Source organism: Hylobates moloch, unplaced genomic scaffold (genome assembly GCF_009828535.3).
Source record: "Hylobates moloch isolate HMO894 unplaced genomic scaffold, HMol_V3 SCAFFOLD_2, whole genome shotgun sequence".
Taxonomy (NCBI): Eukaryota; Metazoa; Chordata; class Mammalia; order Primates; family Hylobatidae; genus Hylobates; species Hylobates moloch.
The window spans coordinates 168,573,190-168,597,293 of NW_026652277.1; the positions used below are offsets into that span (position 1 = coordinate 168,573,190).

Genomic DNA, 24,104 nt, shown 5'->3' on the forward strand with positions numbered 1-24,104 from the left:
TTTACCTAAGTACAAGTGTTTTAAGAATGATCTCTTGAGCCTGCTTAAATCAAGAACGCATATTTTTTTTTTTTTTTTTTGAGACGAGTCTCGCTCTGTGTCCCAGGCTGGAGTGCAGTGGCGTGAACTCGGCTCACTGCAAGCTCCGCCTCCCAGATTCACACCATTCTCCTGCCTCAGCCTCCCCAGCAGCTGGGACTACAGGCGCCCGCCACCACGCCCAGCTAATTTTTTTTGTATTTTTAGTAGAGACGGGGTTTCACCGTGTTAGCCAGGATGGTCTGGATCTCCTGACCTTGTGATCCGCCAGCCTCAGCCTCCCAAAGTGCTGGGATTACAGGCGTGAGCCACTGCGCCCAGCCTAAGAACACATATTTCAGCAGTTTGAAAAAAAATCGCATTTCTTTGTTCATGGCTGTTCTCAGGGGTTGAGAGGTATAGACCCAGGAGTCAGAGGTCTGAGTTTAGGCTTCCACCTACTGACTAGCTTGGAACCTCTGACTAGGTTTTTAAACCCTCTAAGCCTTGGGTTTCTCACCTGTAGAATGAGGATAATAATCATATCTACCTCACAGTATTGTTGGGAGGACTTAATGAGATGTAGAGCAACTAATCTAAAGCCTGGCCCACAGAGAGGTAATGTGAAGTCTCAAGAAAAGTGAATTTTACAATAGCAAAGACATGGAACCAACCCAAATGCCCATCAGTGATAAAATGTGGTACATATATACCATAGAATACTATGCAGCCATAAAAAGGAATGAGATCATGTCCTTTGCAGGGATATGGATGATGCTATCATCCTCAGCAGACTAACACAGGAACAGAAAACCAAACACCACGTGTTCTGACTCATAAGTGGGAGTTGAACAATGAGAACCCATGGACTCAGGCAGAGGAACAACACACACTGGGGCCTGGTTGGTGGGGGGACGGGGGGCTGGTGTGGAGAGGGGTGAGGGGAGGGAGTACACCAGGACAAAGAGCTAATGCTTGTGGGGCTTAAAATCTAGATGACGGGTTGATAGGTGCAGCTAACCACCCCGGCACACGTATACCTATGTAACAAACCTGCACATGTATCCCAGAACTTAAACTAAACTAAAATTTTTTTTTAAAGTGAATTTTAGCCACTAGATTTTAGAGTTGACGTAGGCCGTGGTACTTGTGATTAGGCATCTAGCTATGTATTTATTCACCTGAACACCTGGATGTGTAGAATAAAAATTGCTCAATTGTTGAAGGCTGCTGCATTGCTCTATGCTACTTGCTCTGTTAAAGTATGTTCAGGGAGCCAGCCCAGAGAGGCACCTGCTTTTAGCTCTGTGAGGCCTTAAAGCTGGGTCATCATGAAGTCCCTGTATATATATTTTTTGTTTTAATAACTCCAAGTAACCAAATGAAAACAATTATTTACAAAATGTATTAAGAAGCAAATATTATCAATTTGGGACTTTGCACTATTATTAATGTGACCTCAGGTCCCATGACAAATTAGAATGGCAATCCTGGGTGAGAAGTTAATTTTGCCCTGGAGCTGGCAGAATCAACATGCATCCCAGTCATGGGATAGGCCAGTTCTCCCACTCCATCACATCCAACACCTGGCAAGGACAGCTTTGGGTATCCTAAAGAATTTGGGAAAGATGCTGTTGGTGTGGGGGCAGCGAGACTAGAAACAAGATCTTTCCACGGGCAGAGCTCTTCAGAGCTTGATAACAAAGTTTGGTCTGCAGGCTTGGTCAAATAATTATAAACTCTCCAGTTGAAACAGGGAAATGTGGCTGGGCGTGGTGGCTCACACCTGTAATTCCAGCACTCTGGGAGGCTGAGGCAGGTGGATCACTTGAGGTCAGGAGTTCGAGACCAGCCTGGCCAATATAGTGAAACCCCATCTCTACTAAAAATACAAAAATTAGCTGGGTGTGGTGGTATGCACCTATAGTCCCAGCTACTCAGGAGGCTGAGGCAGGAGAATTGCTTGAACCCGGAAGGTGGAGGTTGCAGTGGGCTGAGATCATGCCAACACACTCCAGCTGACAGAGTGAGACTCTATTTCAAAAAAAAAAAAGAAAGAAACAGGGAAATGTTTGCAAAGCTTCCATCTCCAGGTTGACTTCAGTCAATAATCCTATTGTTTTAAGGCTAGAGTGGACTTCCTTGAAGCTCTTTGCCCAGAAAACCTTGCCAAAACTCTCCTAAGATTATTAAGAGATTTCTCAAGTCTCTTTTTCCTGATTCCAATCAATTGGAAATGTTATGAAAATAATGCTGTGGTCAAGTCTCACTTACTCTTGCTCTCAAACACAATCCACCAAAAGAACAAAACACAAAGTAAAAGTGGATGCAAGACGCAAGAGGAAGAGGGGCCCTCTGCAGAGGCTGCCAAGAAAGCATAGGTTTGGCTTAAAGATTTTTGTTTGTTTGAATCAGTTCCCTGTTTTTAACCTATGGAAATTTGTTCACTCATTCTAACAGTAGTTTTTGCTTTTTAAAATTGGTTTATTTAGTGTTATGTTCCTCCTATAAACCTTTTCATTGTATGCTTGTCTCCTAATCTAATGGTAATCCTGTCAGTGATATGAGTAACCTGGTGTTTGTATTTAACACTCCTTCAACATTCACAGAATCAGAAAATATCAGAACAAGAAAGCCTCAGCCTTCAAGACTGTTTGATTTGTGTTCCCTAATTTGATGTGTGAACAAAACTGAGGCTGTGAAGATTCCAGAATAATATGTTGAGCTCAAAAATATGGTAGTAGAATTAGAATATAGCTTTCTGATATTTATATAAAAGTCAATGATTTTTAGAAGTTTAAAAAAGATACACATTAAACTGGGAAAATACTAAATATTTAAATTCTGTAGGCTAGTTTTCATATTCTGGAAAGGTGGATTTTCATATGGCACTAGTGCTCGTGTTTCATCAGGTCGGCTGTCTATGTCATAAGAGGGTGTTCTTATTAGAAAATGTAGGCTTTGGCAAGCTTTAAAAGGTACATGTGTTACTGCATGTTCTGATGAGATTTTGAAAATCTTTGGCAACTGTGCTTTCCAACTGGAGAAAAAGGGCTACCATAATGTTGAAAGACAGAAATTAAAATCTAATCAGATATCATGGCCCTTTTCCTCCACCTTAGAATTTCTTTTCATGGAATGTCTGGTGGACAATAATATATAGAGGCTCCTCAACTTAGGATGGGATCACATCCAGATACACCCATTGTTAAATTGAAAATATCATAAGTTGAAAATGCATTTAATATACCTAATCTACCAGACATCATAGCTTAGCCCAGCCTACTTTAAATTGCTCAGAATGCTTACACTAGCCTGCAGTCGGGCAAAATCATCTAACACAAAGCCTATTTTGTAATAAAGGGTTAAATAGCTCATATAATTTATTGGATATAGTATCAGTTGTTTACCCTCCTGATCGCATCACTGGGAGTTGCGGCTCACTGCCACTTTCCAGCATATATGGCTAGCCTGGAAAAAGATCAAAATTGAAAAACAAAGTACATTTCTACTAAGTGCATATCACTTTCACACCATCATTAAGTCAAAAATCGCCAAGTTGAACCATCCTACGTTGGGGACTGTCTGTAGATCAGGCAATCCTTGACATCTTACGGCAGCAGATTGCCAAAAGAGATTGGAGTCTAGAAGTCCTGGAAGCAGCCCCAACAGTTACACAGAACTCAGCATCACGCCCTCACATCAAGGCAAGGAGGGAGAGTTGTCCCTATTTTTCCTTTCCTCGAAAGGAATAGTGAAACTCATTCTAAGGTTTTAAAAAAATGTATTTTAATGCTTTTCCTCTATCTGTTTTGCTCTCCCTTGACACCCTCTCTGCATCATGATGGCTGTGGCACTGCTCCTGCTCCTTACATGGGGTCTTAGAATGCACAAAGCTGCCCAATATCACTTTCTCTGTATTTGAGGAAAATTTCTAGTAGCAAAAGAATATCCTCTGACACTCTTTTCAAAATGCCAACTAAATGTGATAGAACTACTTTTTGCAACAGTGAAGTCCCAAAGCCTCTTTCTTCCTGATGGGTTAATTTAGTACCTTCCTTTTTCCAAATCAAAGAACCATAAAAGCCAGTGAAACTCTGCACTATTATTATCCTGTGTGTTTAGTTTTGCTTTTTAGTACTTACCATTATTAAATACTTGGCCCACTTTTGGCTAATTGTTGTGTAATTCCAAATACAAACCAGCCACCATGGATTATTGCAGTTAGAGTCATCAGAAAGCAAGGAGCTATGGCTCATGCTCTGTTCTTGCCATGTTTTTTTGATTTGTATTTCATTTCTTACCTGTGCTCACAAGTCATGTGAAGATCAATACATCTGAAATATATATGCTGAGTATGTCACCCGATTTTATTTCTCCCATCAGTGAATCTGGACAGGCTTCTTTCAAAAATGTTGAGTCATTTTTATGTCTTTATCACACTCTTCTAAAGTCCTTAAAACTCCTAATTACTTCAGAGGATTATTGTCATATAAGGTATACAAAATCAATTATACGAAGAAGTTGTAATCACTATAATTAAATTGAGGCTTATCTAGACAGATCCTGTGTCATATTTTTCACATACTGAGGCTAAAAACTTTGCGGAGAAAATAATGGATATTTATAGAATATACTCAAGTGTATTTATTTTAGAAGGTCTGTTAGACATTTCACAAGAGAATCTGTAATCTACATAAATTACCAAATCATGTCACACAATATTTTAAAAACTTGTTTTAGAATAAGTTGGAATGTGAGGTTTATAAAACAACTGGAATAATAAACTGAAATTATTATTTAATTTTTGTACCCAGTGCATTTATTTTTCTTGCTATGACTTGACTATAGTTTCAAATTCTTATAGGTTTAGTATCCCTTTTTTGAAAACAGGTTTTCAATGTGTTTCTGTAACAATAATAAAAAATAAAGGCATGTAATCTCTTTTCCAAAATAAAGGATTGGTTTGAGAATTATGATCATATATACCATGTACTAAATGCAACCTTTTATGATGATGATATAAAAGATTCACAGACTCACAAATCATATGTGACTCATCTAAAATACTAATAGAACATAACTTTATCTTTATAAAACATATACATATGCATAAATACATAGACAAAGGTCTAGAAAAATGTGCACATCAGAGTGGAAATGCAAGTGATGATAATGATTTCTGTTGTTTTCTTCTAATTTCTAAAGAGCCACTATGTTATTTAAATTTTCAAAAAATTAAGTTATGTGCAATAATCTATTAAAAATTGTTTTTTATCAGCTTTTTAATCTGTTGACATAGAATGATTACGTAGTAAATCATAGTTGCTGAACCAAAAAACAGGGACACATAGACTGAGAAGTGCCAAGTTCATTTTAGAGATTAAAAATATAATGGCACTGGGACTTTTCCAGAAAATTCAAGATATGTGGTCACAATTGAGGTGTTCAGCTTCTAGAGTGAACTGAACCAGATATCTATGAAGGCTCTGATAGAGAACAGCTGGAAGCTCAGAAAGGTAAACATAATTCAAATATTGGTGAATATGCCAGTGCAGCCAAGAAGGTGATAGGATTTGAAAAATGTGCCAGGACACAATGAGAAAGGCCTTGGAATAAACACCAAAAGCCCAAACTTTATTCTGTAAAAGTGGGGAGCTACTGAAGGTTTTAATCAAAGCAGAGATAATCTCATTTCCAAGGCAAAAAAAACAAAAGGAGACATTCCTTCCTAATACCACATGTAGGAGCTGTTCTTATTCTATGGTGGATCATTACTTTAGTAGTATCTTATAAAGACAGTGCCTGAAGGTCTTTTATCTGTACATTGATGTAACACTTTTTAAAAGCATATCAGCAGACACATTTTTGGAAGCATGCATTCTGAAACTTGAACTTCAAATAGGAGTTATGGCTGATATGGAGTAAGGTACAACAGAAGCTGACTCCTCTCCAGTATTCAAGGCTGACCGTTGTCTCTGGAACTGAGAATACTGGGAAAAGTGTGAGTTGGACACTGTGCACAACTCTAATTAACACTGCTCTAAAGGGAAGGTATATGAATATATTGTTTAAACACTAATAGTTAAAAGTTATACTACAATATCTTCAAGGTTGAACACATAAATTGAGACACACTTAATTAGGCCTAAGAAAGAAGTGGTTTAATGTAAACTCGTTGATTTTATTTTCATAAATTATTTATTTTACAACTATGAAGAGGAATAATAGAGGCCTTTTATTAGCAAAGAGATTATTATGATGTCTATTTTCAGCCATGATTTTTCTACCAATGGAAAGTGGAACCAAAAACCTACTTAGGGTGATGTGTTGGGGTTGGAATCAAAGAGAGTACTAGAACTATCCTACCTCTGAGATTCCAGCATCACATGTGGTGACAATAACACTTCATTTAGTTATATTTCCAGTGAGTCCAGTGGAATGGAGAAAATTTTTTAAGTTTAAAATTCTAAAGGACATATGCATAATGGTAGGAATTATTTAGTCTTCTTAATAAAATAAATCATTTATTTTAGAATTATTTTGTAGTCTGAAAGCACATTTCCTGTCATTTTTAAATGTGAAAGCAGGCAATATTATCTTGTAGGTATTGTATTATATTACAAGAGCCAAAGTATGCTGATTCCCAATTTCATCCAGTATGACTTGTCTTAGAAAAAGAAATAAAAATGCAGATCCATTTATTCACTTATTAACTGAGTACATTTCCTGAATCCATGTGCAGGTTGGGTGATAGGAAGCTGAGGCCCTGCTGGCTAAAGATGTAAGAGAACAGAGCCTAAAACTGGCACACCAGCTGAAAATTAGGAGGGCAAGTTTCCCTAGAAATGGGAGAACCACAGACAGGATGAACCCCAAAATCTGAATATAAACTCTTTCCAAATACTTGGCTGACCACCAACTTATGCAAACATAAGGGAGACTTCAGTAGGCCAGCCTGAAACAAAGCAACTGCAGAAGCTGAAAAATTTAGGGATTTATCAGTTGCTGCATATCACAGGAGAGCACAGCTTGTAGTTTGAGTCCAGGTCAGCTAACTTCTTACCAGAACAATAAGCCAATGATCACCAGGAGAGCACAACAGGACTCCGAAAGGCTGCAGTGACTATTATCTACTAGCTTTAGGTGCTGTCCTTTGATATATCAAGCTAGTAAGACATGCAAGGAAACCGGGAATGTGATAATGCCAGGGGCTGGGAGATTATGGAAATTGTCAGTCACCCAAAACTGACTTTAAATAGGCCTCCATGTTGAATTTAGTAGTCAAAGACTTCAAAGCACCTATTGTAGATATGCTGAACCCAAGGGCATTAAAAGAATTAAAGGAAAAATTGTCTTAATGAATGAGTAGATAGGGAATCTCAACAGAGAAATTACATTATTAAAAAATGGAAATTCCAGAGCTGAACAAGTACAATAATTGAAATAACAAACTTGCTAAACAGTCTCAATAGCATACTGGAGGTGGCAGAAGCAAGAATAAGTGAAACTGACAATAGATTTCTAAAAATGGCCCAATCTTAAGAATAGAAAGAAAAAAAAACTCACAAAAAACACTATCAAGGAGTCCAGCACACAAAGTCCAAGCTCTGCCTGTGCATTAGGCTTCAGGACATGAGGGAATGGCAGTGAATTAGGGCTGCACTATGCCAGGAACATTCATTTACCACAGCTGGATTTGTCAGCAGTTCGAGTGAACTTTCCTTAGGCATTATAGAATTAACTGTACTTAGAGAGAGGTTCTTGGTTAACCTCAGTGTTTTCACATTTTAAATTATTTCCTGAGTTTCAAGTGAAACTAAATATCATTTGAAAGACTTTTAAAGGCAGTCTTCCCACCCCATTCCAACTCATCCCAATTCCCACTAACAACTACTTCAAATGTAATTGTCAGAAAGAGTACCCCACTCCACTTCACCCCAAATCAGCCTCTGATAGATATTGAATCTGACCCTGGGGGGCCCTTCCCCCCTTTCCTCTTGCTATGCTCACTACACTTTATTTCCCTCAATGAAAACTCCTTCCCCACCCTCCTAATGTGTGACTTCACATTCTATAAATAGAATTTATTTTTTTCCAAAATGAATAATTTTTATATTTTTTAAAACTACATAAAAATAAAACACACTCAGTACAAAAAGAAATGGATAAAACACAAATGTGAAAACAAACTCACCAATCACCCAACCACTCAGATCTTTAGCTCAGTTTAATAGGCGTCCTCTTCTGACATTTCAGTGCCCAGTCTGCCCTCCTTATCCATGGGGTCTGCATCCACAGATTTATCCAACCATGGATAGAATATATGTTTTAAAAAGCAATAAAAATAATATAAATAAAAACCAATACAATATAACAACTATTTACATAGCTATGTTATATTAGGTATTATAAATAATCTAGAAATAATTTAAAGTGTATGGAAGGATATTCATAGGTTATATGCAAATACTACATCAGTTTTGGTGGGGTTGATGGAGTCTCGCTCTGTCACCCAGGCTGGAATGCAGTGGTGCCATCTCAGCTCACTACAACATCTGCCTCCTGTGTTCAATCAATTCTCCTGCCTCAGCCTCCTGAATAGCTGGGATTACAGGCACACACCACCAGGACCAGCTAATTCTTGTATTTTTAGTAGAGACGGAGTTTTCCCATGTTGGCTAGGCTGATCTCAAACTCCTGACCTCGGGTGATCTGCCCGCCTCGGCCTCCCAAAGTGAGTCACCACGCCTAGCTCAAATACTATATCTTTTATATCAGGGACTTAAACACCTGTGGATTTTGGTATCCAAGGAGGGTCCTAGAGTGAATCCCCAGATTATGGTCATCTCCTGAGAATGATTGTATATACATAAATTCAGGGTGTTTTACACCAATGGAATCATATGCCCAGTTTTATAATCTGATTTTAATTTTTACGCAGAATGTGGATATCTGTCCATATCAATAAATATAGACAATAATTGACTTAGTTCAGCAGAGAAACTGGAATCTCACACTAAGAGTGAGGAAGGCGGGAGACAGGAGCATTCAGGGAGGGGCAACTCGCACCTTAGAGACCAGGAAAGACTCAGGTGTTTCTAAGCCAGGGGAGCCAGTGGGGCTGAACACAAGAGAATCATGCAAGCTTTTTTTTTTTTTTTTTTTGTACTTTAAGTTTTAGGGTACATGTGCATAATGTGCAGGTTTGTTACATATGTATACATGTGCCATGTTGGTGTGCTGCACCCATTAACTCATCATTTAGCATTAGGTGTATCTCCCGATGCTATCCCTCCCCCCTCCTCCCACCCCACAACAGTCCCCGGAGTGTGATGTTCCCCTTCCTGTGTCCATGTGTTCTCATTGTTCGATTCCCACCTATGAGTGAGAACATGCAGTGTTTGGTTTTTTGTCCTTGCGATAGTTTACTGAGAATGATGATTTCCAGTTTCATCCATGTCCCTACAAAGGACATGAACTCATCATTTTTTATGGCTGCATAGTATTCCATGGTGTATATGCGCCACATTTTCTTAATCCAGTCTATCGTTGTTGGACATTTGGGTTGGTTCCAAGTCTTTGCTATTGTGAATAGTGCCGCAAGCTTTAAGAGGAGCATCCAGATCCCCAGATCTCCGGTTCCCCCAAGCAGCCCCAGGGGTCTGGGAGGCTGGGTGGGAAGGCGATCTAAGTGCTCCCTCCATGACCTGCTGCTCGACTCCCACCTTCCTTCCACCCTCAGAATTTCTCTGCTGGCCTCATTGTGTCTCTGCTCCCCTCCTTCCCACCCAGGGGAAGCCATCTCCACATGGTGGACTTTATCTGTGTGCCTCATCATCTCTCTGCTCCCCTCTTTCCCATGCAGGGAAAGCAGGCTCCGCACAGTGGGCTTTCTCTGGGCTCCTCTTCTTGTCTCGCAGGCTCCTCCTCTGTGGCTTGTGCTCTCAGGTTCCTGGTGCATTTATCAAACCAGCGCTCCGGGTCCTGCTCACTCTCCTCCAGCTGCCGGTGTGCAGCTCCCTGCCTCCCAGTGTTCTTAAGTTCAGCAGTTATAATTTTCATCTCCAATGATTCCTTTTTGCAGGATGCTCCTTTTTCAAGATTAATTGCTCTCATTTTATCAACGCAACAGACTTGTGTCTCAATGAAAGCAGGAATTCAGGTTTTTAGTTACTTCTTGTTTCTTGTGTACTGTTGTGCATGGAATCATTTTCTCCAGTTCCGCTCTTCTGAAGAATCATGCTGAGCCCTGCTGCCCTGCCTGGCCAGCATCTTCTCATATTTGTAGATGGACAGAGTTTGTTGGGGGTAGCAGGTGCCCTGCGTTCTGTCATGGGAGACACAGTGCCTTGTTCAATTCTTTCACTTCCCAGTTACTGTATTTTTTCTGGTTGCCAGGGCTCAGGGGGAGATACCCAAGGGTTCAGGAGCTCTGGCCACTCTTCCTTGTGAGAGTTTGATGGGGCTGAACAAGACAGTTAGGGAAGGAAGTAAGCCCTCCCTTCAGGTGCTCAGCCCCTCTGACCTCTGTACTGTCTGCCCCGTGGCCTCCAGTCCCTTAACACACACCTGCACCCAGGGCCAAGCTTCCTCGGCCCTACTGTGCGCAGCTGAACCCATGGGCTCCTGCACAACTGGACCCCAGAATCCTCCCTGCAGCCTTCCTCTGCCTTCCAGCAAGTACAGGAGCTGTTAGTGAAGGGGAACAGAAAAAGGGAGCCATAAATCCTTGCTTACCTCCCTCGCAGGCTGTCTTGCCTGGGACAGATGATGTGGCTCCTGCCTGCTCTGCTCTCGGTCAAAACTTCCCCAAGTATTGAGTCTGTGGGCATGACCATTCTCTAGTTTCTATCTGTGGCTTGGAATTTGTGTTAATGTATTGGCTGGGTCCTTTCAATTGGAATGGGGAGAGAGAGGAATCCATAAATCTGTGACTCAGTGACCTTTAGGAATTGGAAGCCAAGGTTATTTCTTATGCCTTATTTTGTTATTGTGCATAGCAGTGTCTCTCAACTGTTTGAATCCAGGCCCCTGGAGATGAATGTGGACTGTCAATGGTATGGCTTTTTCCACCTGCACCTTCTGCAGAGCAGGGCATGGCCCGTGCACCTGCGCACATGAAGGAGCCTCTTGGAGTCTTGCTGCCTTTGGGGCTTTTGCTTTCGCCTCCAGCTCCTTATACTTCCACCCATATATCTCACTCTCTGTTTTCCAGCCTGTCTTTTCTGTTTTCTGAAGCCTGCCCTTTCCCCTCCATGGTTAGGTGAAGGAAGGGGAAATAGAAGGGAATATTCGAAGAGGAAAGGTTGTGGCACTGCAGGGTATTTATGGCTTTATCCCCAATTGCATTCTTCAAGTGCAGTTCTTGGTTTTTAGGATATCTCTTTGAGTGAGATTATCTTTAAGTCTTTTGTCCTTATTCTGAGAAAATCTTATAAAGTTTGCCTATATCTTTCCATAGCCCAGATTTCTCAGAAAACACATGGAGAAGCAAAGCTTCTGCTAGGTTGCTGTGGGAAGGGGAAGTATAGGCCCAGGTGGGCAGAGTGAGGGAAGGGGAGTGGGGCAGAGTGGGCAGGAAGGTGGACACATGGGGGTCCCCACAGAGCCCTCCAGGTCCCATGCATAGAGCAGCTGCTGTCACCCAGCAGCACAGAGGTCTTCCAAGGGCTGGCGGAGCCAGGGCACCTGCTCTCCAAGAAGGGCAGAGGTCGGCAGGCATGCACAGCACTTACCCCAAGGCATGGTGTCGTTGTTGCTGTTGCTTTGGAGCCTCTCATGGGACTAGAGTCTGTGGAGAGGATGGAGAGAGTAATGCATCTGGAATGGACCTTCTGGCTCTTTCCTGTTTCTCATCTTGATGGTCACACTGCATACTTCCCAGGCTGCCTGGCCACCTCATGGTCATGCAGCCACCAGCACAGCCAGATCCCTGCTCCAAGCACTGCAGGAGGGGTCCTCCTCCAGCAGGGATGGGTACCACCCTCCTCCAGCAGGGATGGGCACTGGAGCTGCTGTGCCTCCTGCACATGGCATCAAGGCAGCCATGCCCAGGCCCAGCTCTTAACCTCTGGGGAAGACAGACAGCTGACAGGTCAGGACACAGACTTTGGTGGCAACTGCCCAAGCACCCACATAGCAAGTTGCCAAGGCCAGGGGCATATGGAGCCAGGAAAACCTGGGAAGATGCATAAACAGGCCCAGCCCAACTTTGCTTTCTGTAGGTTGCAGGTTGGCAGAGGAAAGCAAATGAGTGAAGAAAGAGTGGTAGGGGAGGAGCATCGGACAGAGGGAAGGAGGCCAAAGACAAACTCTTCTCACTGCCTGTAAGTGAGCAGGAGTCTGACCCCCAGTTTTCTCCCAAAGCCTGCTTCTGGCTTTACAGTTATCACTGCCACACGCATGAGCAGTATTTCCAATACCCCACAGCAAGAGGGGCTCCCAAGGAAATACATGTAGACACAATCTCAGCTTAGGCAAAAAGATTTCTTTGCTACAGGACTTGTCAGAACCTTAAAATGCCAATGTATTAGAAGGTCTGCATTCAGAAGGGCTATCCTAGACATTATACTTATGTATGATGGTCTCCACTCACGTTTTTGGAGGCCTCATGGGAGTAGTGTTTATAGGCGTCACCTTAGGAAATGCTGCCCTAGACTCTCTGTTTGCCAGCCTCATCAGACTTTGGATCTCATATCTTCAGAAATGCTGTCAGTATTTTCCAAGGTAAAAACTAGTAAAGAAAACAAAAAACAAAAATCCAGAAATGTGCTCAGTTAATAGTTCTCCTAGTATCTTCCCATAATAGCATGTGCATTTCATCCTTGTCCTGGAGGTAATGTCTATTACCTGGATTATAATCTGGAAATGAATTCTAATTCCTTTTATTATGGGCATGACCTTGTTTCTGTACTCCCAGCCTCCAACCAGCAAGAAAACAGGGGTCTCAGTCCCACAACCACAAGGACTGGGATTCTGTGAATGTCCCGGATGAGCTGGGAGGCAGATTCCTCCCCAGAGCCCAGATGGAGTTGAGCCTGTCCCTGACTCCTTGTGTGGGAGACACTAACAGGGAGAACAGCTGAGCCTCCCCCAGCCTTCTGACCTACAGCACCATGTGATCATGAATATGTGTTATTCTAAGTCACTAAGTTGGTGGCAATTTGTTATATAGCAATAGAAAACAGATGCATTATACTCAAACACAGATTTTTGGGACCCACCCCTAGAAATTTTGAGTCAGTGCATCCAAGGTAGATCCCAAGAATTTGCATTTCTAAGTTCCAGATGATGCTGTTGCTGCTGGACCAGGGACCACACTTTGAGAACACCGTGTTAAGTCATGAGCTGTCCTTTAGAAAATAATGATTTACTAAGTTGCTGTATGTTTCTCAATTTCTACTATAATTGCTTATTTTATGGTTAAAAAAAATTTCTGTAAAATGCTCATAGAAATGCCTCTTATTGTGAGTCCAGTCCCCATTAAGTTGCCTGTCTATATTGTGCTTCTGAATTTAGTCATTTTTCCTTTTGGGACTGTTCTATACACCACCTTATTCACTATTTTTATTTTCTTACAAATAAACTTTACAGGAATCAGCTTAAGCTAACAGCAATTATCTGCAACAAGAATAAGTATGATGAAAATAGAGATGTTACCTGATTGTGGTTCTTTATTAGAGAGTAAAGGAACAGAGAAAGGATTACCCCAAAGCTGCATTGTGCATCAGCTGCTAAGTCACGGCCTGCTTGGGCAGGTAGGAGACCGGCGTTAGGAAATGCAAGAATCCAGACAACTGGAGCTGCAGGCCACTGGCTGTCAGTTACCCCCAAACCAAGGAGCGAAGCCAAGGGGAAGACTCCCCTCTTGGGCTCCCAAAGACGTGAATGTATTAGATAGTCACTGGCTAGAGCATCCAATTTAGTCATCTTTCCAGAACACTCATGGTCAGGTGACATGATGATGAAATGTCTCGTATAGAAGGCTGATCATCTCACTTGATTAAAAAGTTGTGTGACCTGATTTTTCCATAGAATTGGCCCTTAATCATGAGCCATTTGTTGGTCTTGTATTTAATATCAGTCTTGTGCCAGTTCCTTGGAATATCCAACTGACTGAGCCAATCAATGAACAAATATTTATGGAGAGTCTATCAAGTACCAAGCAGGAAAACATCAATTCTGTCAGCCAGTCCTTGGAATAATCCAACGTGGCCATGTGGGAGGCCACGGCAAAGGATGGCCAAGCACCTTAACTGACAGGGCTCTGTTCTTGTTCACAGTGGGGAGGGTGATTCTCCAAATTTCAGTCCTGCCACTGCCACTGGAGCAAGTAAGGAGTGTCAGGCAACTATCACTGTGCCCTGATGTGCAGCCATGGCATGTCCACTTGACTCTGTGACACGTCTCTCCTCCTAGCCCATGGGTAGAGCAGGTCAGAGATTGGTCCCTTCTTGACCATTTGTACTCCCAGTGTTGATGATACTACACCCAGCTGGTCAGAGCAAGGCTGCAATTTCAGCTCTTAACTCATGCCCTGGCTTAGCACTGTTCTGTCTTTGTGGAAGGGAAACCCTGGTAGTGCCAGGTTTATGGCTACAGGGCTGAGAGCAACAAAACCCATCCAGGCGGCAGGACCTGCTGGTTGGGCTGACAGCCTTGGAGACTGTGTTGAACCTGGTCAGCACTGGCTCCAGCAGGGATGGGGCAGAGTCTGTATAGTGAAGTCTAACGTGGTTGGCCTTGGGTGGGACTCTGTGTGGGTCTCATCCTTTTCGATGGAATTGCATTAAATCAATGCGGTGACTCAATATGTTTAGTTCATGAAAAACAGTAGCTAGGAGTGCCAAGTATTTGTGCCTTCGATTAACTTAGAACTAATTAATCCCCACTTATAATGTATACTTTTTTAAACAGACTCCTCCAAAATGTGGAAGCATGAATTTAAAATAGACTAGCCCTATGCAGATGGCTTTGATCCACTTGTTAAGCACTCCTTAGCCTGAGTGGCCTAAAAATTGGAGCCTGGGGCAAAAGCTTATATATTAATTCTTGATCAAGGGCTGCCGTCCTAGGGAAGGAAGAGTGGCAGGAAGGAGGGAGAGCAATTCAGAGTGAGGAACCCCAAGCCAGCCACAACTCCACAGCCAAGGCACTGGCCTCATTCCCCAGGGAGCTCTGCAAAGCCTAGTGGAACATCTGTGTCTCAGAGCAGCCATGGAGGGGGTTGGGCTCCCTCTTCTCCTGTGTTCCATCTTTTACTGGTCAGAGTCTGTCCTGAGAGACAGTCCCATCACGGCTAGGCTGTCAGGTCCTCTCTGCTTGGGAAGCCAGTATCTTGAGGGTCCAGGCTGACACCTGAGAGGTGGGAAAAAGATGTGCACTCTCTCCAGGGGCCTGCAACTGGGGAATGAGATGAGTGAGCCACCAGGGAGATGCAGCTGTGTGGACCAGGACCCAACACAAAGCTCTTCCCTGAATTCCAAGGAGTGAGGACGCAGAAGAGAGAGCTATCTTCCTTGTTGTTTTAGTAATGCTTGGTTTTACACGCAACTGATAGGAGTATTTGTTTCCTAGGGCTGATGAAACAATATATCAGAAACTGGGTGGTTTCAAAAAATAGAAATTCATTCGCTCCTGGTTCTGGAGGCCAGAAGTCCAAAGTCAAGATGTGCACAGGACCATGCTGTCTCTTGGGGTCTAGGAGAGGGCCTGTTCCATGCCTCTTTCCCGGCTCCAGCACTGCTGCCAGTCCTTGGCACTCTTTGGCTGGTAAATGCATCACCCCAATCTCTGTCTCTGGCTTCATATGGCCTTTTTCTGGTATGTGGCTGTGTCTCTGTTTTCTCTTCTTCAAAGGATACCTGTCATTGGACTAGGGCCCGCTCTGATGCAGCATGATTTCATCTTAACTCATTACTTCTGCAAAGACACTATTTCCAAAGGTCAAATTCTGAGGTTTCAGGTAGACATAAAATGTAGGGTGTTGACGGCGGGGGATGCTAATCCTATAAAATATGCTGAAATTAACTATCTTCCAGCAGGTAAATAGTTGATAACCTCTATATCAACTGCACATTAGACTAGATCCTATTTAATTGGACTGGAGTTGGGCTCAGGCATTTTTTTCGTTTACCTCAAGTAATTATATATATATATGTTATTATCATCAGTATTATATCACTGATTATAATGTAATTGGTAACATTTATTGGACGGTTACTATGTCTCAGGCACTGGGCTGAGTACTTTATGTATATTATACCAATGACTCATCATTCCAGCTCTTCATCTTACAGATAGGAACACAAGGGTCAACAACGTTGGAAAATCGCCAGAGGACACAAAGCTGGGAGCAGCCAAGTCAAGATATCCAGGCTGTCTGGCTCCAGAACTAGGACTCATCTTTGCCAAGAGAACCCTGCACATATTTAGAACCTTTCATCTTCTTCTCGTCTTTAGACAGTCTCAGTTATTTAGAGAAATCGTAAACATTTTAAGATGCATAACTGCAAGCCTTCACTACAAAGAAATAAAACAGCCTGGACAGAGAGGGGCTGACGTATCATATGTAGCTTGTACAACCTGAGGATGAGTCACCAAGGGCAGAAGTTAATAAATGACAGAAATTATTATTCAAACAGATTTAATACTTTCATGTCTCCCAATTTCACAAGTTTAGACAAAAAGCGATGCATTTAGAAGACATCTCTCCATCCTATTTCGAAGCTTAGCTGCCTAACCTACAGTAAAGCCTTGTAGTGATGAACCTTGGAGAACAGCTTCTATGACAAGTGAGGATCTAAGAGCCTGTATCTCATAATGATGCCTCTCTGCATTAAACTAAATCACCCCATTCTGGGAAATCATTGCAGATCCCCTGGTTTCCTGTCTTGGCCCTGGACCCACACTCCCTTCCCCATCAAAGGTGGGATGGGGAGAAGCGGCTGCCCAGCTTAAAACAGTGTACTTCCCAGCCACGTGCCAGGCAGAACCTTGTTGGCACCCGCGTTTCTGTCGCTGTGGCTGTGCCTGCTCCTCATCTTGTCTTCAGTGCCCTTCTTTTTCCTTTGATTTCTGTCTAAATCCAGCTCATTGTGGGACCTGCTCTGGTCCCACCTTCTTCAAGTCTCCAGCTGCTCTTGCCTCCACAGGCCATTTCTTTGTCTGAAGTTATCTTACATTCAGTCGATTCCATTCTGTTTAGATCTCAGCTGCTCTACATTTGCTTCACATAAATTGACCTTGGCTCCCAAACTATATAACAAGTTCCTCCCAGGGGCAGAAATAAGGTGTGCACATCCCTGGTATTCCTCCCAGCCTTGTCGGCATAATGCCAAGCAAACCAAATTGGAGTGATCTCCAACATACCTGATAATTGCTTTTTATACTTGCAGTATAAGAAGTGTTAACTTTTTGACATTAAATGAAGGTGCCCAAATAGTGCCATCAGATCATGTTAAAATTTTTTCATGGTGACCTGAATTAATAATGACATCCTTTTTCCTCATGGAAACCCAAACCAAATTATTATTTAGGATTACTATGATTTTTAGTCATTATTAGGCTCTGTTATGGTACTGTGTGGTTGATTAAAAATGGAAGTTGCCCATGGATGTCTACATGTCATTGTTTTGGCCAGTGCAAAATGTAGCCAGGAGCACACCACACCTGACAGTGTCAGTGATGATGATGATGATGATTATTATTATTATTAATACTGATGAAGAGTTTAATGACTCCTGATTTCAAGCTAAGAGCTGATTAGGAAAGGTTCCATTGACAACTCATCCCTAGAAAATTAAAACAGAAGCACATAGATATTGTAATTTGACTTCAGAGACTTCCCTTTCTCCTAGAACAATGCACACCGCAAATGAGTGCTATTTCCGATGGCTCATAACTAAAGTAAAATACTGCGATATCGTCTAATCTTAGAATCTCTTAAGTGAGAATTTGTTCAAGAGGGCTAACCTAGAACCCAGTGGAAAAATCCAGCTGATGGTCACCTGGGTCCATTCCCTATGGTCTGAGGGGCAAATGAGGCCCCTCTCCTGAGTTTCCAAGCCTTTTGAATCCTTGCATTATTTTCTACCTTACTTCTTACCTTTGACCTTTGTAAATGGGAGATGTTTTGTTGCTCTTGTTTTAAGGATAATTTAGAAATGACAACTTTAGCATATATCTAATAATTACTTGCCCCAGCATTTCATCATTACAACTCAAATTAACATAATGTCTATTTGGATTTTAACAAAGAACAAAAGCTAAGAAAAACCTTCACTTGGAAACTCTTCAAAAGTTTCTCATTTGGCTACAGTTTCTCAGGCTTTCTGCAAAATGAAGCAATGTTGTCCTTACATTACACCAACAGTTGTTTGAGTCTTTTATCAGACTGACTTTCTGCTCATGCCAAAAGGCGTTATTTTCTTTGTGTAAAAGTGACTTTGAAGATTAATAAGTAACAGAATGGGTACACGTGGATTTGTGAACATTTAAAATTGCTTAATGTTTTTGCATGTGTATACTTTGAAAAAAATAGGAGACGCCTCAGTTGTTCTACATAGATTGGCTTAGGAGAAGGACATAAATGTGCGTCTTAAGTGACCTAAGTGAATTGTTGGTGATGCACAATGATCTCGCATTAACAAGAGGTGGGTTTTAGGTCTCTCTAGGAACTACAACAAGCTTTTAGTACTTTATATCAGAAAAAAAGTACTTAGCCTGTGAAGCTCATGGCTTTGATGCCCGCTAACCTCTCTTTAAACACGAAAGACACATCACAGGCCCAGAGCTGTTGCATCAGCAGGCAGGCAGCAAGCTGAGAGCTAATTAGGAAGCGTCAGCCCCTAGAGGCAGAGGTCTGCCCCCTGACTCTATGAGCAAGAGTCAACATCAAGCCCTTCAATCCTTGGGCCTGCAGTTTTCCCTGTACAGGAAACACAAGCGTGTGTGGATGTGTGTGCATTTCTTTAGAAACACATAATTTGTTTGTTGCTTTATTTTCTACTTTTGAAAGATGGCAAGATCCCAGTCACAAAAACAGAAACCAGGCTAGGTATTTTAACCAGAGAGGGATTTAATAAAAGGGTTAGGATTTGAGCTGTTTTGGAAGAGCTGAAGAAGAAGGAGAGGACAGGGGTCAGGAAGGACAGTTCCTGCAGTGTCTTGCTGGTCAGTCCCTGCCCTGCTGGGTGGCCATTACAAAGCTGGCATCTGTGGGGCAGTATCCCTTTGCCCCCATGTGGCCAGGCACACGGGGCACTGGCTGACTCCCACAGCCACCACTGTCAGGATTGTAGCTGGAGCTGCTGCCACAGCCAGAAGCAGAATGTCCACTACCTCCCTCCTACCTTCTGATCTTGCGCTAGCTCCCTACTGGTGCAACCTACACAGAACCCTTCCAGTAAAGGAATCTGAGAAATGTAGTCCCCTGAGGTACAGAAAACACAGAAAGGCAGGCAGTATCTGGCCCAGATGCCTATCATAAAGCTTTAGAAAATGTTGTGTTATCGCTGCACTTTAACTATTGAAGTATTTATTTTAAATTGATTCTTATTTAAATATCGAATATAAGACAAATCCTATTTGACTATTTCTTTTATGTGACAGTCAAGAAGATAATCAGTATTATATTAAAGAATATTTTATGGGTTTAAAGAACATTTTGGGGGTATTTTAATTCACATAGTTCAAAAGCAGCTGAATACATGTATTAAAAGGCAAGCTCTTGATAGGCCTTGCTATGTCATCTACGAAAAGCACCACTGTTTCCCTCTGCTAGCTAACTCAGCTGTGTGAAGTACAGATGGATGAAGCAAATTCTACTGTTTGGGTTTTTATATTTGACACTGGTTGATGCTTTTCCAAAACAAACGTTGCATTTCCTCTGGTAGTTTGATTTCGCTGTTTGCTTTCTGAAATTCTATGTACTTTTATTTTAGGTACATTCTTTGCCTGCTTAATTCCAATGAGAAATTATTTCAGATAAATAATCATCAAGTTGTTTACTCAAAATAAAATTTTTGTACCTTGAAAAACCAAAATTGATAATAAAAATCCTTTAAAATGACCATGATTACAACTATTATGCATATCTGTAAATCTCTTCACTTCTTACATCTTGACCGATCATCTCAGCAACTCTGTGAGAAGCCAACTACTATTGCCTCCAAGTTTTTTCCAACTATTTTAGGTGACAGGTCATTAGCTGTAAAACCAAGGCAAGAAGTTGGACTGTATAAGTACATATGATAGTTTACTTATGAATATGTATTTATGAGACTCCTCACAATTCATATTCCAACCACATTAATTTTCTCTTCATGCTAGAGTCTAATGCAGTGGTTAGACTGCAGCATGAAACTGGGGTAAGCATACCACTTGGAGATTTGCAAAGATGATCACAGGAATTGTCGGCCTGGATAATTTTAAGGGAGCCAGTTTTCAGATCCTCAACTTACATTTGTACTCTTTCCCAAAACAAATTTGTTGAAGAACATGTCCCTTTTAAGGATGCAGGTTCCTACCCAAAACTGTACTTTTCCCACTTTGCAAAATTAATCATGCCTCTCTCCCATCTTACTCTGAGGCATTGACTTGAAGTTTTAAAATCTTCAGGGCATCAAACAATGGGACAATTTGACATATTGTTCCAGTATTAAGAAAGTAACTTTCTTAATGTTAAGACTAACTATAAGTAAATGTAAATGACTAAAGATTTCATTAAACGACTTTTTGTAAGTCTGATGGTTTCCATTTTTTTCCTTAGAGCAGAACTGTAGGAGAACTTACATCACATGCTGGCTAATAAAAAAGTAAAAATAATTTGGTGATAGATCACTGTGAATCTTGGCATATAGCTGAGAAGGTGATTAAAGAATTGAGTAACATTTCTGTAACAAAACTCCCTCCATTCCCACTGATTTATTTATATGGAAAAATCTTCTTGGCCCATAAATTTATAAAAATGAAAAACAGAAATAGAATTAATTTTGAGCCCTAACTCGTTCTAGTAATAAATAATATATCCACTGATTTCATGACCTAAATAGAAAAACTTAGACTCACTTAACATTTTTCTGGCCATGGAGACGTACATTTCCAACAAAATTTTACTTCTGCGTAATAATTCTTTCTTAAAATTTATTACATCTTATATTTTTTATCAGTTATGGTCTAAAGGTAATTGTAATTATAACCCAAGCAGAAAAAATCCAATATTTAGAGACTTATTGCCACAGGAAAATTTTAAAAATTAAATGTCAATTTATATGTGTAACTTATTGTACATAGAAGTATGGTGACAACCTATAAAACATTTTCTACACAAAATACATTACATTAGAATAAAAGTCTGTGGAAATGAAAATAAGAGCTCAAAGAGAAAAAAATTGATGTCAAATTTCAGACTGTTAAAAAACAGTCTGTTTATAGCAATTGGACACCTGATAGCATATAATATTCATACTCTGTTGCAGCCGTCCCTTCCTTTTTGGCACCAGGGACCAGTTTTGTGGAAGACAATTATTCCATGGATGGAGGGAGTCAGGGGTGTTGGGGGAGATGGTTTCAGGATGAAACTATTCTACCTGAGACCATCAGGCATTAGTTAGATTCTCATAGGAAGTGCGCGACCGAGATTTCACGCGCAGCTTACAATAGAGTTCACGCTCCTGTGAGAATGTAATGCTGCTCTGAGCGGTAATGCTTGTGGTCCACTATTGCTCACCTCCTTCTGTGCGGCCCGGTTCCTAACAGGCCACAAACTGGTACAGGTCCATGACTCGGTGGTTGGGAACCCCTGTTCTATTCAATACACTTAAAAGAATGATGTTGGCCAGGCGCAGTGGCTGACTCCTATAATCCCAGTACTTTGGGAGGTCGAGGTGGGCAGATTACAAGGTCAAGAGATCGAGACCATTCTGGCCAACATGGTGAAACCCCATCTCTACTAAAAATACAAAAATTAGATGGGTGTGGTGGCGCACACTTGTAGTCCCAGCTACTCAGGAGGCTGAGGCAGGAGAATCGCTTGAACCCGAGAGGCAGAGGTTGCAGTAAGCAGAGATCGCTCACTACACTCCAGCCTGATGACAGAGCAAGACTCCATCTCAAAAAACAAACAAACAAACAAACAAACAAAAAGATGTTATAACAACATAGTATACTGAAAATTACATCCTTTGCAGTTATTTAAACTGACAAAAATATTTATGTGTTAATGTAAACATACGCATGTGATACATTTTCAAAATTTATTTAGGGAGTATATGAGCAAAAATGTTTACAGATCATTGATCCATACAAAAGATAAGGTGTTTTGAAGATCTGCATTCGGCATGTCTCCATGTGTGTTTTCTTTGTTTTCTCAGTTTGACCTTGTCTGTGTCAATGCGTGGATGCTGGACCTCAGCCAAGCCATCCTGAACCTCGGCTTCCTGACTGGAGCATTCACCTTAGGCTATGCAGCAGACAGGTAGGTACCAATGTGACAGCCATTTTATGTCACTATAATACCATGCATTAATACGGGGAGAAAAATGTTTTATGTTAACTATTAAAACAATATTTTTGCTAAATTCCCAAGCAATTCTTGATTCCATCATTCATGACATCCACACTTGGTTGGTTTGACTAATTCTTTTCTTCTCAAACTTCATCTCCTTATTCCTTGAACTTCACAAAGGTCTGAGGCTGTTTCCAGTAGGTCTGAGAGCATCAGAATGGAAACACAGACCTCCAAAGCAGGAACATCATGACTGGGTTGATGCACTGTTGTGCTGAATACTACAGAATCAATCAATTCGATGTGCTTCAGTAACAGCTTACTGATTGTGGTTTTATTAATTTAGTCATAAGATCGGCCTATTCCAAATTTGTTTCACCTAATTTTTTTTTAAAGAAATCCTTGTATTTTATTCTACAAATGTAAAACTCTGTGAGAAAAAAAAACAAAACATTTTTCCAAAAATCATTAAAGGAGTTTTTTTCTATTATTTTGTATTCATAAATGCAACTGCCCAATGGCAGGCATGGTGAGTGTGTATATTCAAGACATCATGCTTTCTATTTAAATATTCTTCTTCCTTAACATTATTGATACTAGCTATTGTATTCATGTTTAACTCTATTTTTATCCCAATTCTAACTATGAGAATACTTGCAGTAATTTAATATTCCTCTCTATCCCCCTTAGCAGGAGTAATAGGAGTATAGACTGGGAATCGCTGACTCATGGCCGTATCTGGCCTAATATTGTTCTGGTTAATCAATCTCTGACTCATGGCCATATCTGGCCTAATATTGTTCTGGTTAATCAATCTCTGACTCATGGCCATATCTGGCCTAATATTGTTCTGGTTAATCCAGCCCAGCCCATGGTGGGTTCTTGTGACTGTACCATTCAGTGGGTGATACTAAGTGTACCTTTTAGAGAACTGCAAATACAATTAATTAGCTAATAGAACAACAAAAGGCCCCATATCCTGTAGCCAATTGAAGATCTGAGTTTAATCAGACCAGTGCTTCAAAATGGGTAGAGCCTTGGGTTTCATTTTCTGTCACTTTTTCTTTCTTTTTCATGTTTCTTTCTCACCCTCTCCATAGCTGTCCTTTGCATGTGAGTTTCTGCTGGATCCTTTCATGTGTGATGCCCTTTCCCCTTTTTCTTCTTTTTATCGATGTCCTTTTCTCCTGTTCTACTTCTAGCCCTTTCAAGCTTCATCTTTCCTTTCCTAATTTCCCCCACATGCCACTCTTTTTTTGCTGGCTACAATTTGGAACTGTGCAGTTTAAATATTTATTTATTTTTTGTTTTTACTCTTTCTAATTTAGATAGTAGGTTTTGCTTCATCTGTGCTTTTTTTCTCTTACTCAGTCAATAACCATATCTCCAAACTAAATTAACTTTACTAAAGTGGGGAATTTCCCCTACCTGTATTCTCATAAGTGATTGAGCATCTGTCCTCATATAGGACATGCTGTCTTGGTGGGGAGGGGCCAGACCTGGGAAAAAGAAGAGCCATGAATAACTCTGCCTCCTAAATTTGAGGGGGCATCCATGGGGACAAGACATGATTTGA

At 41.2% G+C, this 24,104-nt stretch overlaps 1 protein-coding gene across 1 annotated transcript in view; it reads left to right on the plus strand.

Annotated features, from left to right (window-relative positions):
• Nucleotides 1-24,104, plus strand: part of SLC22A3 (solute carrier family 22 member 3) — a 106,276-nt gene that overhangs the window by 29,740 nt on the left and 52,432 nt on the right. Inside the window, exon 2 of the mRNA XM_032161939.2 lies at nucleotides 22,395-22,498. Within this exon, the coding sequence (XP_032017830.1) occupies nucleotides 22,395-22,498 (104 nt within the window). The remainder of the gene's footprint in view (nucleotides 1-22,394; nucleotides 22,499-24,104) is intronic.